Source organism: Lygodium microphyllum, chromosome 12, assembly GCF_053477565.2.
Source record: "Lygodium microphyllum isolate KBCC chromosome 12, Lygodium_microphyllum_v1.1.10, whole genome shotgun sequence".
NCBI classification, from domain to species: domain Eukaryota; kingdom Viridiplantae; phylum Streptophyta; class Polypodiopsida; order Schizaeales; family Lygodiaceae; genus Lygodium; species Lygodium microphyllum.
This window is the reverse complement of record NC_141146.1, coordinates 79,144,286-79,162,264: the sequence shown is the minus strand read 5'-3', so window position 1 is coordinate 79,162,264 and position 17,979 is coordinate 79,144,286. Positions and strand designations below refer to the sequence as shown.

Genomic DNA, 17,979 nt, shown 5'->3' with positions numbered 1-17,979 from the left:
CATGCTTTTCAATATGCTTTACACTTTCACCAGCCATAAAGCTTTTGTGCTGAACTGTTAACTTATGCGACTCAAAGGCATTATGGATAGCCAATGCTTGCTTTTTAATGGTAGTGCTACCTTTCCCTCCAAAAGGATTTGGCACATTCAATGAAGTTTAAATTGAGTACTTTACTCTCTTTTTTCCCTCCTCATCCAAGATTGAATACGACCAAGGATAGAGAAGCTTTGACGAGGATACATAACTACGAACATATACTCTTTTTCCCATTGAGAATACCATCATCACTTTTATTCTCTATAGATTGTGCATTTGGAAAAGTAATCCCAATCTGCTCAAGCAATCTTTGACGTTTATCCTTTCTAGGCCTTCCCATCCTAAAATAACATATTAACAAGACTTTAAAACTAGCATACATACAATCAAAAAACATGTAAATAAATAACTAACATACATCATACTCAATTAATATCACATAAAATAGAGCAAGCTTACATATTTTCTTATGATGCCAAAAATTAGCACAAACACCCAATAATCACACCAAAAACCTAAAAAGTGACATGAAACTGTCTAATCTATGCATCTAAACACACCTTCAAATGATGAAAAAAAAATAGCACAACCATCCCATAATCACATCAAATACTTCGATTAGTGACAAGAAGCTGGTTAGTCCATGCATCTAAACACAACTCAAATTATTAGAGACTTAGTGAAATAAAAATTTAATTGCAAAAATAACATCCTAAAATTACATATTAACAAGACTTTAAAACTAGCATACATACAATCAAAAAACATGTAAATAAATAACTAGCATACATCATACTCAATTAATATCACATAAAATAGAGCAAGCTTACCTATTTTCCTATGACACCAGAACTTAGCAAAAAACACCCAATAGTGACACCAAAAACCTAAAAAGTGACATGAAACTATTTAATCTACGCATCTAAACACACAAATGATGAAAAAAAAATACAACCATCCCACAATCACATCAAACACCTAAATTAGTGATAGGAAGCTGGTTAGTCCATGCATCTAAACACAACTCAAATGATCCAAGACTTAGTGAAACAAAACGTTTAATTGCAAAGCCAGACTATGAAACTTCTAATGAACATTGCTAGGAGCTCCTTAGAAGCAAAAAAGGAAAACCTTTAGAACAGTACCATACACATTCATGTCCACCTAAAATATATGCTACAAGAATTTTTTAGAAGTGATATGACTAGTCCCTCAAAATGCTGAAGGAGCAAGGAAAGGATATAAAGAAAATTCCAAAATATGTTTACATCCTTGAGTGATGAACTTGATTAAACTCTTCTTTTGTGGCTGACAGATGCCCATAATGGATGTTGTAGAAAATTGTGTCATTAAACCGGACCTACAAAACCTCAAAAGCTTCAAGTTGGAAAATAGTCTGGACCCAAAAGGAGAGAACAAAGAGATGATTATTTGGCATTGTGGATATGGGTCAGCAAATTTACAGTATCCTGGGGGACTAGTGCAAAATTTTCCCTCAAACTCTATGCAGTTACATTTTTTATATCTTGCAGCATGCCCATCTATGTATCATGCAAGATCAATAAACCCACTGTAAGATGCATAAAATGCTTATTGCTCCTTGGCAGTCATAAAACCAGTAGAAAAGCCTTAAAATGGTTGACTTACCTACAAAAATCCATTAATGACCACTTCATTAGAGAGACTATAATGTTGATTACTATGCATGTCTTTTTTTTATAATAGCAATGATCAAAACCATACAGAACACGAATCAATGTCAAATACATAAAGGGTGCTTGCCTAAGCATGATGCTGCTTGGCAGCTCTTTGCACTACAAAACCTAGATCTAAACTCACCCGAGGGATTCGAGGAGGGAGAGAGCCTAGAGGTGTTATACACACACAATCATGATTCATACAAGTCGTCAATGACTCATGAGTCCGTACATTTTGGGTTTTGTAAAGTCGAGGCGGGCGCAGTGCCTTTGTGACATCCACAAAATTCTTATCGTGAATCTTCATGATTTATGTATGGTTATGCTTCTCAAGGCAGATACTAGAGAACATCATGCACGGACACTTCATGCGATGTTCTCATCACTAAGGTCTTTTACTAAGGTAGTGGCTCAAAAGACTCGAGGTTTCAATCAACCAAGCTCTGTCTTCAGGCGGCGGACGAAGTTGGCCAAATTGGTGTGGGAGGATCCTCCGGGAGCGACCGCTCGACGGACCTGGGATTCGATCTCGCGAGCGCGCAGGCGGGCGGGGTGGTCCGCTGCCATGATTTGCTGGACGCACTCGCACACAGCCTCCTGGGTAAAGCTCCCGTCCTCCGGATTGCGCGGCAGCTCCACGGCCACGCGCCACGTGTCGACCAGGGACTTGGCGTTGGAGCGCTGCTCGGCCTCGCGCGGGCAGGCGACCATGGGCACCCCCGCCCACAGGCTCTCCAGGGTGGAGTTCCAGCCGCAGTGGGTCAGGAAGGAGCCCACGCTGGCGTGGTGCAGGACCGCCACCTGCGGGGCCCACGCCACGATGAGCCCCCGCTGGCCTTCCCCCACAAGTCTCGCGAAGCCCTCCGGCAGGGCGGCCTCCGCCGCTCCGCTGGCGTCCGCCCGGATGACCCACAGGAACGCCCGCCGGCTTGCCTCCAGTCCCAGCGCCATCGCGCGCGTCTCCTCCGCCGTCAACCTGGCGAAGGATCCGAGCGCCACGTAGACGACAGAGGTGGGGGCTTGCCTGTCCAGCCACACGAGGCAGGGGTCCTGGGCATCCATCGCGGGCTGCAGCTCCGGGATGGGGGGGAGGTCGAGCAGGGGGCCAACGGCGTGGGCGGGCAGGCCCTCGCGATGCTGCAGGGCCTTGAAGACGCTCGGTTCCAGCTCCTGGACGGAGTGGACGAGTATGTAGTCGGCCTCGCGGGCGCGAGAAAAGGCGGCCAGCATGAATTGGAAGTGAAGGCTGGACGTCTCGGCAAGGAACTCCTTGGGAAGGTCCGTGACTGGGAATGGCGGAATTCCGGGGATGAAGTCGACGATGGGGGGGGCCTCGGGGGCCCAGCGATGCCGCACAGCGTCTGCAGCACACATACAGCCATTTTCTCCTGTCAGTTTTAGCCATTTTCTCTCCTATTGCAGGAAACTGCTACAAGAGATGGCGATTCCAGCTATACATAATGAGAGTGTCGCACAGAATCGCTTACGTTCGACAGGAAGAACGCCCCGCTCCACCATTTCCCGCAGGTACAGCCCCATCGCATACACCGTCGCCGTAGACGTCCAGAACTCCACCCTCGGCAGCCCGAACCGGTTCGCCACGTCCTGCGTCCACGGCAGGAAGTTGTCCGACACTATGCATGACAGCGACGGGCCCGGCCCCGCCATCAATTTGTCCGTCAGTAGCCCGATGAGGCTCTCGCGTGTCACCTCGAGGGCTGCCGCCCCAATCTGCTCGTCCGTCGGCTGCTGATCTTCGGCCGTCGGCAGGCCATCGTCCAGGATCTCCACGCGCAGCGACGGGTGGAGGCGGTCTCGGTGGCGCTTGCCGGAGAGGGCGAGGGCGCGCGCGGGGTAGGCGAAGCTCACCAGCAAGCCGCCCTGGTGCTCATCCTCTTGCGCCGCCAGCTTCTGAGCGAACCGCAGGAGGCCGTTCACGTGTCCCTGCATCGGAAACGGCACCACGAGCACGTGCACCTTCTTATCACTCGCCATATCCGCTCCTTATCTATTGTCGAGGTCGGACAATCCTCTGTATTAAGATCACACACACACACACACACACTCTATCTCTCTCCCTCTCTAGACTCTCTCTCTCTCTCTGTATTAAGATCACACACACACACACTCTATCTCTCTCTCTCTCTAGACTCTCTCTCTCTCTCGGTGACTAGGTCGACACAGGTATATGATAAATTATAATATGACCCATTGAAAACGGAGGCTGCGGGTCAACTCCAACTTTTGACTACAGCCGTATCTGCAAAACATTTGTCGACACGTGCAGACATTGGACGACCTCTAGTAGATGTACCTAGTACCGCCTATTATCGGTGACCTCCAGCCTGATTTAAGCAAGGAGAGAGAGAGTGACCGAGAGCAGTGTTCATGAAAAACATTTTTTACAGCCAATACAAAAACCTTTGGATCATACATATATTGAACCCTAGCAGGCGTCCGAGCTCCTAACCCTAGCAGGCGTCCGAGCTCGCACTTGCGCGCTCGCTCTCTGGCCTTTTGGCCGAGAGCTAGGGCTCGCTGCTGCTCCGACGTGACGAGTTGCATGTGCGGGGAAGGCACTCATAACAGTTGGTGGTCTCCTGTCTCCTCTCGTGCCGCCCGTCAGGGCGGTATTGTCTGCGTCTCGGGAGATGCAGAGCCTGACCGCTGCTCAGACTGTGCCGCAGTTTGGCACCATGTCCTTGCCTATCATGCAGACGACACCCTTATCTTTCTCTCATCATGAGTCGGACATGGCGACTACTGTACAAAAGGCATTTGGGAAAGTAGTGGGTAACCCACTGTTTAATGGATTCCCCGCTCAGTATATATGCAGGTCTCAGACCTATTGGGCAGCATGCAGAACATCATCCAGACAGAAGAGGAGATGGATTGTCCTCAGGATATGGACCCGTCCACCTGGGAGGCGTTGCAGAACAACTGGCAGGTGGCTGTTTTGGAAGCCCCGCGGTCCAAAGGGCGTGTCTCCAAGAAATTGAAGGAACTGACGACTTCGCAACTTCTCGAAGTCAGCCACGTCTTCCTCAACGAAGTGAATATAAGGCTCAAACAGGAATGCAAAAAGGGCAACAGGATGCCGCCGCCCCCTCCAAAGCGTCTCTGGAACCAGGCCAATCACCCACTCAAACAGGTATGTCAGGTACGCAATTCTGTCTTTCTGTCCCTGCTATTGAGTTAAATAAGCTTACTGTCTCTTATCAGTCAAGAGCGCTGATCGGACTTTGTCATGGGGCGCATCCCCCCCTGGATTTTCTACGTAATTGGGTTAGGCAAAACTGGGAACCTATTGGGGGGAAGCCTATTGCCATCCAATACCTCCCAAACAACTACTTCTTCTTTCTGTTTGAAAATGAGCACTCAGCCCTTACCCTCCTTAGCCATGGGCAATGGATGCTTAGAAGCTCCCCATTGTCCCTGTTCAAGTGGACACCAGAATTCGACCCCTCTGGTCCCAAGCCGACCTGCGTCCCGATCTGGGTCGGCACACCTTTCTATCTCATGTCCAGCAAACCAAGAATGCTTGAAAGAGCTACACAAGTTACTCTTTCCCCTTCACTCTTCAGCGTTCTCATGGAAAGAAATTCTTCTTGGAGAAGCCAATCGTATCCCCCTAGTAATCTGGACTGTAATAAGAGCGGCTTACTTATGGGCTATTTGGATCTCTAGGAATGATTGGGTGTTTAATAATAAGCACTCCAAACCAAAGCCCTTGTTCACCTCCTTGGTTTGTTGGCAGGTGGCCGACATGAAGATGGTCATCTGCAGGGACGAAACAAAGCGAGCACTGCAAAGGAACAGTCCAATGGGGAAAAAGGAGAGGAAGGAGACATTGCCGGCCAAAGAACGGGAAGATGCGGAGATCCTCCTTTCTTTGAAAGAAGCCATCCTGGACACCCGCCCAGACTAAATCTCGGGCCCCTAGTTGCCCTTGAAGTCTCAGACCTATTGGGCAGCATGCAGAACATCATCCAGACAGAAGAGGAGATGGATTGTCCTCAGGATATGGACCCGTCCACCTGGGAGGCGTTGCAGAACAACTGGCAGGTGGCTGTTTTGGAAGCCCCGCGGTCCAAAGGGCGTGTCTCCAAGAAATTGAAGGAACTGACGACTTCGCAACTTCTCAAAGTCAGCCACGTCTTCCTCAACGAAGTGAATATAAGGCTCAAACAGGAATGCAAAAAGGGCAACAGGATGCCGCCGCCCCCTCCAAAGCGTCTCTGGAACCAGGCCAATCACCCACTCAAACAGGTATGTCGGGTACGCAATTCTGTCTTTCTGTCCCTGCTATTGAGTTAAATAAGCTTACTGTCTCTTATCAGTCAAGAGCGCTGATCGGACTTTGTCATGGGGCGCGTCCCCCCCTGGATTTTCTACGTAATTGGGTTAGGCAAAACTGGGAACCTATTGGGGGGAAGCCTATTGCCATCCAATACCTCCCAAACAACTACTTCTTCTTTCTGTTTGAAAATGAGCACTCAGCCCTTACCCTCCTTAGCCATGGGCAATGGATGCTTAGAAGCTCCCCATTGTCCCTGTTCAAGTGGACACCAGAATTTGACCCCTCTGGTCCCAAGCCGACCTGCGTCCCGATCTGGGTCGGCACACCTTTTTATCTCATGTCCAGCAAACCAAGAATGCTTGAAAGAGCTACACAAGTTACTCTTTCCCCTTCACTCTTCAGCGTTCTCATGGAAAGAAATTCTTCTTGGAGAAGCCAATCGTATCCCCCTAGTAATCTGGACTGTAATAAGAGCGGCTTACTTATGGGCTATTTGGATCTCTAGGAATGATTGGGTGTTTAATAATAAGCACTCCAAACCAAAGCCCTTGTTCACCTCCTTGGTTTGTTGACAGGTGGCCGACATGAAGATGGTCATCTGCAGGGACGAAGCAAAGCGAGCACTGCAAAGGAACAGTCCAATGGGGAAAACGGAGAGGAAGGAGACATTGCCGGCCAAAGAACGGGAAGATGCGGAGATCCTCCTTTCTTTGAAAGAAGCCATCCTGGACACCCGCCCAGACTAAATCTCGGGCCCCTAGTTGCCCTTGACTCTCTCCAGTGTCGACCCGTTATTTTTTGAGTTCATAAACAAGCACTTTACACCAACTTGCCAAGTCAATTGCCCTTCAGTTTCTACCTAACCAGTAATTGGTGTACTTCTGTAACTGTTTAAGCTCCTCCCTTTGGGATCATCCACCGACAATGGCTACATTACCTGTCTGTATAATACCCCCTTCATAATACAACTTACTGTCTTATTAAAAAAAAAAACCTTTGGATGTGTGGACTTGTAATTTTTTTTCTATCATTTAAGTTCACAAATTTATTGACTAAAATTTCAAGGTATTTTATATTCAAGCTTATAATTTAATTGTCAAAAACCTTGTATCAAATAATTCTGCATTCTAAAAATTCCATTGGGGAATGAAGGGCAAATGATGGGAGTGAAAATATAATTTGTAAAACTGGTCATGACTCACAACTCGCTTTGGATGCTGCTCGCACTTCCCATTCTACTATCTAGAATCTACCCATGCCAAATTTCAATTTCCAAACTTCAATGCACTGCCCAACCACCCTAGACCATTAACACCTAATAAATGAAATTTTGTCACCAAATATTCTTCTCTTATATTTTTCATCATTAATAATTACACATGTCAAGTGTTAAGCCATGAGTTATGCCTCATAACTCATGACTTGTGAGTTTTTAATAATTTATATTTATATATTTAATATTTAATAATCAATTTATGATATATGCCATTTAAATATGTTTTATGAATATAATATCAACTCAAAAAATTCATGTCCAATCAATACTTGCATTTATTTACTAGTCTAGATATTATTTTACATGCAATTCATTTTTGTCTCCTTTTTTATGAAATTTGCTAAACCTTTTATCTGTATTTTTAAAGGTGATATTTATAAAATTGCAATTCATTTTACAGTAAACCTCAGTTTTCGTGGGAACATTGACCCAAAGTGCATGTAAAGTGGGAGTAGGTGATTGCCACACAATCGGAGTACGTGATTGCCACACATGTGCTTGATAATAACGATCTATAAGGGATACACTACAACCAATTGCATCATTTCTTAGTACTAATTTATGAAATATGTACAAGATTGCATTGCATATAGCGAGCAATTTTCTCTTCTTATGGTAAGTACAACAACAATCTTGAAACATTGAGAAATTGTGGTAGTCAATTGAACGTGAGCCTCATAGTCGATGGAGGAGAATTGAGCACATTGTTTTGTTTTGAACATTACTTGGGTGACACATACGGTTATGGGTAGATAGTAGGGAAAGGTAAAACACCTATCCCTCACAATGCCTACATCATAGTTACCTACATTTTGAAACCCATCAACCATGTCAAGAAAGGGCATGTTGATTGATGGTGCCCTGCAAACTGATCCATTGTTTTCTCATGTGCAAGAAGCTCATTGTCTACACCCAAATTGATGGAGCCCTGTGAACCAGTCCATGGTTTTCTCATGTGCCCAGAAACACACTGTCTACTCCCATGTCTCCATTGTCTTGTTTACAATATAAAACATAAGTAACTTCTACTCCAATTTCGTTGATATGCCTAACCTCCACTAATTTGTAAATATTTTTATTAGTTACATATACAATGTCTTGGATGCATCCACTAACTTATGAACTAGTCTCAAATATCTCACGCTTTGTCTTCTCAAAACCCTCTTCAAGGCCACTTTATGTGGACATCATTTGCATCATAAGCTTCTACAATCCCAAATTTGTACCACTATCTAAATCTTTCATATCTCTTGCAATTAGGCATTCCATATTGCATGTTTCACTTGTCCGTCATAACATTGTCACCAATTCTAAGAGTCATTCATCTTTCCTCCCCCTTCCCTTGCACGTTGTTCCAAAATTTCTCTAGCCATCCCCCCATCTTACACATGTCATTCCCCATGACACCTACTTCACATGGCCTCAAAAAATAAGTATCCTCATTTCCATCTACCTTGCAAGTTGACCATATTGGTGACACCCCTTCATACAACCTTCTCATTGTTTTTAAGGTACAAAATCCACTTTCCAATCTCTTCACATATAACACAAAAAATGTAAAGTATTGGGTCACACAGATTAATAAAGCTACCTTCTTATTAGCTCTCTGACACCACACATGTAAAGTATTGGTCACACATGTTAGTAAGACTACCTTCTCTAGTTTAGGGTCACACTAGCTCTCTGACACCCATGTGTGTGTGCCATTGCCCTAGTAGTTTGACACACAACTTTATAATCACACTCTACTTATTCTTTACTTTAGTTAGTAATACTTGGATAGTTAGACTAGGAACACACACACATACAAAGATTTAGTAAATTTTCTTATCTCTCCATTGATACATAAATATCTTAAGAGTTATACAAAAATAGCTCTTTTAACATTGCAAAATTTAGGCTAGAAAAGATCTATTGTAAAATGCTACAACTTGAGGTTGTGATAGGGTTTTTATATACCACATATACCCAAACCTTGGGGAGATCACTCATGAAAATGTGTGCATAATGGGTTCAAAATAAGGTATTTTTATAATACTATTTTTATACATTTTTATATATATAGAAGGGTGTAATATAAAGGGGTTATTTACAGTTTGAATAGAAAAGGGTTGTGTTTTATTCAAGGAAATTCATAGATTAGGATATTTACAAATAGGCCTCGAATGCACATGATGTAGAGGATATACATATAGTGAACCCCCAGAGACCCAAACACACACTTAGTGACTCTCTCTCTCTCTCTCTCTCTCTCTCTCTCTCTCTCTCTCAATGTCACATAACTTGATTAATAGTGACTATACATTATATTCACCCCTCAACTTTTGACATGTTATGCTTTTTCCCTCCTATTCGAACCAATATATTCTATTTAATTACAAATAACTTCTCCTAACCACTTCTATAATGGCTCACTTATGATGAAATTTCCCCCTAAATTGTTGAATTATTTAAGGGAAGGATATATTCTACTAGATGGCTTGGCCATGGGCTCGCTAATCATGATTCATGCGGCTGGGTTCATTGCAAAACTTGTGAAGCTATATCTCACTCAATTGACATTTCTGTGAGAAAATAGAAGCAACTATGCCATTGTACAGTTGCTTCCCTTTGCTCACAGACAATAATACTGACAATGTGTGCATGAACAATAATTGACTATCTAATCAATCCACAATATTTAAGCAATTTCCTTGCAAAGTAAACTTGCTTCTCATTACAAAGCTCATGTAGTGCATATGATAGAATACTTTGCAAAAATTATCCTTGTCTTGAAAAAGTAAAGTGCTACATGCTATATAATATCCCTTGCAGCATGATCTAAATGTTGTTATGGTAGAATACACACAAGTCCTTTTTGAAGTCATCATACAAAGTTGGGTTCAGAATAAAATTTTGTGTGTACATTTCATGCAATCTATAGCCTATTCTCTAAACTTTGCAAAGTCATGTCCATACTTTGAGACTTGTTAATATGGGGTTGAATAGCTTAGTGTTTCGTGTAGCACCTTTCGTTTTATTAAGATTTGAACTCTTTGAATATAGAATCATTGTCTCACTAGTCATAGCTTGGTTAATAAAATTAATCTTTTTCACATATATATCTCTATACTATATGCATCTTGGCAAAATATATGTCCTCTTGAGAGGAAACTTTAATGTACTAGAATATATTTTGTGTTTATGTGCTTTTAGGTGTCATTATAAATTTACCCAATGAATTGGTTTTCTCATTGCAAATGGCAAATTGCCTAAGCTTCAAAAGCATTGAAACATTTTCTACACATGGAGAGAGAGAGAGAGAGAGAGAGAGAGAGAGAGAGAGAGAGAGAGAGAGAGAGAGAGAGAGAGAGAGAGAGAGAGAGAGAGAGAGAGAGAGAGAGAGAGAGAGAGAGAGAGAGAGAGAGAGAGAGAGAGAGAGAGAGAGAGAGAGAGAGAGAGAGAGAGAGAGAGAGAGAGAGAGAGAGAGAGAGAGAGAGAGAGAGAGAGAGAGAGAGAGAGAGAGAGAGAGGGGAGGAACTTAAACTCCAATAAGTCATGACTAAAACTATCATAGTCATGTAAAAAAGTTAAAAAATAGGGTATTAAGGTCTACATTTTGAAAATTGTAAAGAAAATTTTAAAGGAGTTAGCCAAGGAAAGAGCTATGTGTGAGTGAGTGATGATAATTTCTACATAAATGAATCTTCAAATCATTGAGTTTTGATCTTATCTTTTCTTTATGCCTCACATCTTTAAAAGAATTTGCAAAGGATAAAGAGATCTGTGACTTTGGTTTTGGAAGTGTGTGATTGGTAATTGATCTAGGCATATGTGCATAACATTGTCACACCCATATAATTATTCATTTTCTTTTGTCAAGCTAGATACTTCTAGCAATTCCCCTAAAGAGGTTTTGTAGTATTCACCATCTAAACTCATATTAATTGGCTAACTTGACTCTCCTATGATAGCCCTTGACTATAATATAAGGATTAGTTTATCAAGAGTGATTCATTCAGAATTTCATGCCAATTAGATTATCAAGCTTGTTGGCATAATGACAGCTACTACTCAAACCCATAAGGATTAAGTTATTAAGAAATGAAATCCCTAAATTGTAATAACAATAATAATAATTGTTACTAATTTTGTATAAATTGGAGAATCAAACTATCCATCATAGCCCCCAGTTATAATAATAATCAATTTATCGAGAGTAATTCATATGCATTACAAGAGTGGGATGCAATACTTATCACCCACCTTCAAATATCTAGCATTCATCATTAATCATTGCATCATAATAATTAGATGATCAAACTATCATATCATAGACAACCATAATAATTAGATGATCAAAGTATCATATCATAGACAACCATAATAGGCATAAGAATTAGTAAATCATACTCATCTTAAGAGGGGGTCAAGTATACCATTTGATTTCACACCAGCTAAATGATCATTCTTACTTATAGAATATCCATAAACTAAAATCTTAAGAATCAGACTATAATGAATAAGTTATAAAATATCATCCTAATACGTTAGACCAATCTATGCCTAGTGTAGACTTAGACTAGACTAGCACTAGGATGATGTAAACTTAAGTATAGGATATACTTATGATAGGTCTAATTGAAAGTTACACTTATTCCTAGAGTAGATGAAGGCCACATAAATGCAAAGGCTAGTCTAGGGTACACATACACATACAAAAGTCCTCTCCTTCAAACAAACTTAAAGGCATTAAATACCTAACCTAAGGCTATCCTCGCACACATGTATGCATATGCAAATATAGTAGCCTTTTACTTCTTTCTTCCACATTTATAAAATCATATATTAGAGTTTAGGCTTGGGCTAACATGCTTAGCTTAGATTAAGCATACTCTACATCTCTTAGTGTAAGACATCTATTAGAAAACAAAGATAAAACATCTTTGAGCACATAGAAAATCATGGGAGGTTTGATCCCTCCGGTTTAGACCAATTCATATAACAATGCAACTCATTTGTAGTATGGTTGTAGACTCTATCTATTGAACTAGCCTTTTACTTAATCAATTATTATAAATGTGTGTGTGAGAGACATAGGATGAGGATCCTCACAAAGAACTAGAGCCTTTGGACCTATGAGATGTGTTAAAAGGTTATAGGTTGCAATAAGTGGAGGCATTGTGCCATTTGAAAATGCCTAAAATAGAGAACAACGATAGGAGGCAATGTCTAAGATATCATATTAATCCATATTAATTAGAAAATCTACATTACATTCATAAGACTCATACTATAATGGAAAATTTAAATGCATGATAAGCCTTAGGGATGTAGTAATTTGCAACCATAAAAAATCTAGTTGTAATCAATGCATTTAAATCAACAATAAAACAATTGTTTATATCAGTGTTTAAGTACATGTTTTATCCTATAAACCCTAAAACACAGATAAGAAATAAAGGGTTCTAATGCCTTTAACATAGGGTTCAAATAGATATCTATATTGGTGTTCAAATATACATTTCTTCTTGTAAACATTGAAACATAGACAAGAACTAGAGAATGATTCTATTGTGTTGAAGAGACCATCTAATGTGCAAAATGGCATTTAATACAACATTACATATCACATTTTCTCTGTGTATGAAAACACTTAAAATGTAGTAAACAAGAATGAAACATTGAACCTTTAGAAAAAACCCAATACAAATGCATCAATAATTGATCAAAATACTAAGAGATGCATAACTTGAATCCTTGATGAGAAGGCCGATATCAATGTTGTAAAGGCTCCTCCAACAAGCTTGTTTGCATGGGCATCTTGCTCTGTGTGTGTGTGTGTGTGTGTGTGAGTGTGTGTGTGTGCGCGCGTGCATGCGTATGCATGCACAAGAAGTTTAGATGCTGAGATGCTTGCAACTTCATGTTTGGAAACTTTGGAAAAGAAAGCCAAAGTTTGCATGGTCGAAAATTCAAAATCTCAGTTGCATTTAAGGTGGTATTAAAAGGATTGTAAAATTGTGGATTCATTTTTGTGTGTACATTTGTGTTTATACAAATGTTTTTTTCCCCATAGCGTGGATTGGATTTACAAGATTTTATATGGGGATGTTAAATGTGACCATAAATTTGCATTTGGCCTCTCCATCTCTACTTCCATTTTGTTGTAATGTTTATTTCACATTTCTCTCCTCAAGTAGTGTTTGAGGGGTCCTTCCCTTCTCCTTTTTCTTTACTTACTTTCTCAACTCAAGTTCAAGGCTCGCACACTCAAGTGCACTTGACTGATAACCATAGGATGGTTATTCCAAAGCACATAATCTTTTTGTTCTATCCCATTGTGTTTCAACTCAACCTCCCTTGATTCGTGTCAAGGTTTAGTTTCAATCCTCACACAATGTGTTGATACTCAATGGATTAATAAAATTTCTTTCTTCACTCTATTCTTTAGTGAAATCAAATGCAAAAATTCAATATTTCAACCATTCTTTATTCATCACATAATAATTATCCAAAATTCACATTCTTCCTATCCTAATCATACTTATTTTGGAGGCCAACCTTGCAAGCTTCCTATTTCTAAGCACAATGGAAAAGAGAGTACCTCAATTGGTTGATTTCACTTGGTCCTAAAGCAACGGAACTAAAAATTTTGAGGCTTCTGGGCATTCAATAGGGGGATATGATCATATTCCTTCAAGAATCCAACCTACTCTTGCAAACTAGCAATGATCTAGTCACTCTCTTCCTCTCTCTAGCCATTTAGTTCACTCCTTCAAGCAAGCAACAAAACCCAAGATTCTAAAAATTTAGTAGACACACCTCATACTCCCTATCATTATAATTGATATGGTGCTCAATCTATGCTTGCTGCCCACCCAAGCTCAAATCCCCATTTCAAGGCAAAGGAAGAGAAGAAGAAGGAGAAGAAAAAGAAAAATATGCATTAGGGCCAAAAACGCTTCAAAAAATGCACTTTTGTTAATCACGAGATTAAGGAAAGGGCCAAAGAGAGTTCGCCACGTGTGCAAGAATATGGTATTCTTGTCTCCTCTTTTTTAGAGATAGTGGAGTCCATTTCGTGATTCTCTCTTCTTTTTTAGCCAAAACCCCTAAAGTCTGACATGTTTTGGAGTCCCAAAGACGTTATTTACTTACAAATCTGACAAAATACATGACAGAGATGTGATGAAATTAATAATGAGTTTTTTGAAAGTCGGGAGATCTTTCAATATTGTTTTTGGCGCCCAATACATACTCATTTGGGTTCTTGGCGCTACTTTTTAGTTCATTCACCCCTCTTTGAGCTTCTTTCTCTGCGCTCTCATTCTTTTCATGGCTTCCTCCAGACGCCCTTCTCGTTTAATACACTCTTGCACAGTCTATAGCCAGGGAGTAGATGGAAATTTTGAGCCCAAAACCTTTGCTGTAAACGATTGGGTTACCATGCTGCCATCTTGCAAGGGCTCCCATAAGGTGAAAAGAAGAAAACGAGAAGATATAAAACATCACTGGAAGGGGCGTATCATTGCCTTCAAAATTATGCCCGAAGGCTGGTTTGTCAAGGTGCAACATGTTTACATGGCCAAGGATATGCACTTGCCTCCAAACGAATGTGTTCCCCAACAAACACATTGTAAGTTATAAGTTGAATAACGTATATAATTCTTTTCCATTTATGCAAGTTCTAACAAACGGTTCGTCATTATAGATATCTTTCCGTCAACAAGTATTGAATGGCAACCTGTGGAAAGCCTAAATGGGACTTTCCATGCCATTCATAAGGTATTGGCAGACATTATTTATGCCGATCAAACTGTGTCTTTTTATAGTGAATGCAAGGTTTTTATATATTATGCACAGTATGTGGTTCCCTCTAAAGCGGATAGGTATGGGAATATCAAAGATTTGCCATTGCCAAGTCTTTCATCTCTAAATTGGGAGATTCCTGACAAGGTAACAGTGCAGAGTTTCAAATTCAAAATATCTCAGGATATTAAAAAGTCCATGACAGCTGGAAGGATCTCAAGAAGAATATGTTTATCATGGTTTGTACCCCTCCATATCTTCGTGGCTTGCTTCAAAACAGCAAATTTACAAAGAACGAAGGTATCCTGGTTAAGTAGAAACTTTTCGGAAGAGGATTTGGACAACACTATAGGGACGCATTGGAAATCTAGAGAGTGCGATCATAAAGGTGATATCTTGAGGTGCAGTGCATGCCCTCAATCCTTGGCTTTGGCTTACAGTATCCCTCGCCAAAATCTTTCTTTGGGCTTTGATTACAGGCGATACAAACTAAGATTGGGTATTTGGGTTCCCTTGGATTCTGATACAGATAACACACCATATAAACTTGTGGTGCACGTTTTTCCGCATGAAGAAGTAAAGAAGGTGAATGTTACTTCCAATTGGAGTCTGAAAGATGTGAGGGATACCTTGGAATTGCTAGACAATACATCCCCTAGATATAAGTTCAAAGTGAATGGTGTAACAATTGGTAAAAGAGCCGAGCGCTCTTTCTTTTGTACGAGTTGTTTGTCTCCCACAATTGTGAGTTTGGGGCCTTGAGAATGAAAACTTGGCAGGAATTTATCTTAATAGACTGTCCTTAAGATATTTTTTAATGGGAACTTCATAAGCTATCGTGAAGCAAGTCGCCTTTCGAATGTGTATAAATAAAATGTACATTGCATCCGATTTACAAGTGAAAATTTTCATTACACAATGAGGTACAAAAATTGCATAAAAATGTACAAAGCCAAAATAATAAGGCTCGTGTATAAAATGTACATTACATTCGATTTACAAGTGAAAATTTTCATTACACAATGAGGTACAAAAATTGCATAAAAATGTACAAAGCCAAAATAAAAAGGCTCGTGTATGCTTATGTTTGCTATTTTCATTCTTTATCGATTTCTTCAAAGATATTTTTTCTCACAGGGCCTTTCTTTGATTGTTGAAAAAATTTGACCTTTACAGGTAGTCTCTTTTCTTGGGGCTTAAGAGGGGATGGATCAAATTTAAGAGGAGAGAGCACTGGCATTCCTTTTTTCTTAGACTCTGCAGCAGTGGTCCCATTGCCTTTTCCCTTGCCCTTGTCTTTACCATTGCCATTGTCCTTACCCTTTCCCTTGACCTTTCCCTTGCTTGTGCCCTTGGCCATTGAAGTTTTGGGAGGAAGAGGGGAGTCAGGATCATACGGTGTGATTGCTTTGTCTAGAATCAGCTCGATGCATCTCTCCCTTATCCACCAAACATATGATTCAGGATAGTCTCTACACTGTAAGAATAAATGTTATAAGTTAGTGAAAAGACATCATGATAAGGGTTACACAAACATCAAATGAAATAAACTTACATTCACTCCTTCTATTTGTAACAGCTTTGAATCCATTGTTCTGCAAATGTTTGAGATAACTCTCCATCCACAAGAATGCGCATCGCTTTGCAATGGAACTTCTTGTAGAAGAAAAGTATACGGCCTTTGAGGATCAACAAGATCCTCGTATGTTGTATCCAAAAATGTAGAAACGAGTCTACCAGCACTGCAAAAGGAAGCTTTGTAAGTTCAAAATATTATTTATAAAAGAAATCAAAGTAAGTAATTTTCTTCCAACATACATTCGTGCTTGACCGTGAACACCGCTGAGAGAATTCATAAAGATAATTTCCCTTGAAAGACAATTAATGTAGATGAGACTCCAATGCCCCCTGCAAATTCATAAAAGAGGTGAGTAGAAGGGTGAAAGCAAATGAACATAAATTTTCCTCTATAGAAAAAGAAAAATACCTTTCTACATAAGGGAAAAAGATGTGGTAATTTCTCACACTATCGAAGCTACGAAAAAATGGTGAAATATTAGAACCAGATTTTGCAAAAAGTCCCACAGAGAGAAGTGGATCAACAATGTATATGGTTCTTCGGATATCGAGAGTGAGAGAGGAGACCAATGCCCTGCAGATAATAGCAAAAGCTATTCAATACCAATTTCATCCAAAATATAATTGAACCTATAAGACTTAACTTATGCAACAAAAAACCTTACCTTATGCAACAAAATACCACGGAGTCAGATAGTTGGACATCCCTTTTTTCAAACATGGGCTTGTCCTCGGGAGATATACTAAGATATTCCTCCTCAGGTTCCCCAGCAACATTCACAAGAATCTGTCCATACACTTTGCCCATCCTCTCGCTGTTGACGGGAGCAAGTGATGCGGCTTTCCTCTTGTAAACATCGTCTTCAGTTTCAAACACCTCCTGATTTTCTTCACTCAAGAAAGCCTCCTGCTGGGTGGCACCCCTTGTAGGGTAAAGGTCACTAACATCCTCAACATTTAGCTTTTTCTCTTTCCTGGACAATTTTGGGGGAACGTTAAGGATTTCAAAGGCTTTTTGATCATTGAAGGCAAGGGCCTCAGGACTTTGTCAAACCTATACCTCACTCTGCTAATGATGCTGAAATCTTTATTCATAAGGGTGACCCTATGAGCATGGGCGGCAGCAATGTAAGCGTCGTTCATGAAATCAATAACAAAATCTTCTGCGGCCTCTTGCAGGGCAAGAATGGCTGAGAGTTGCCACTTCTTATTTAGACCAGAGACAGTTGCCACTTGAGACAATCTATCAGAGATCTCTTTAACCACCCTTATAAAAGCAACTTTTGAAACTTTCTCTTTT

The 17,979-nt window shown here is 40.7% G+C and overlaps 2 protein-coding genes across 5 annotated transcripts; one reads left to right on the top strand and one right to left on the bottom strand.

The window, feature by feature from the left end:
• Positions 1–1,703: 1,703 nt before the first annotated feature.
• LOC148027962 (linamarin synthase 2-like) lies at positions 1,704–3,884 on the bottom strand. Its single transcript, XM_087689655.1, has 2 exons — positions 3,222–3,884; positions 1,704–3,095 (listed from the first exon to the last, which is right to left on the bottom strand). Exons 1-2 carry the CDS (start codon positions 3,727–3,729, stop codon positions 2,167–2,169), a joined length of 1,437 nt encoding a protein of 478 aa, XP_087545781.1. The 5' UTR covers positions 3,730–3,884; the 3' UTR covers positions 1,704–2,166.
• A 65-nt stretch (positions 3,885–3,949) lies between these two features.
• On the top strand, positions 3,950–16,386 carry LOC148027961 (uncharacterized). Of its 4 annotated transcripts, none has more exons than XM_087689659.1 (3): positions 3,950–4,894; positions 5,492–6,003; positions 16,278–16,386. In XM_087689659.1, the coding sequence occupies exons 1-3, from the start codon at positions 4,543–4,545 to the stop codon at positions 16,299–16,301; spliced, it is 888 nt and encodes a 295-aa protein (XP_087545785.1). In that variant the 5' UTR covers positions 3,950–4,542; the 3' UTR covers positions 16,302–16,386. The 4 variants fall into 4 exon arrangements, with proteins under 4 accessions (XP_087545785.1, XP_087545784.1, XP_087545783.1 ...); XM_087689658.1 differs by lacking the exon at positions 16,278–16,386 and adding an exon at positions 6,610–7,001 and having other exon boundaries at positions 3,950–4,885; positions 5,492–6,012; XM_087689657.1 differs by lacking the exon at positions 16,278–16,386 and adding an exon at positions 6,610–7,001.
• Positions 16,387–17,979: the final 1,593 nt, after the last annotated feature.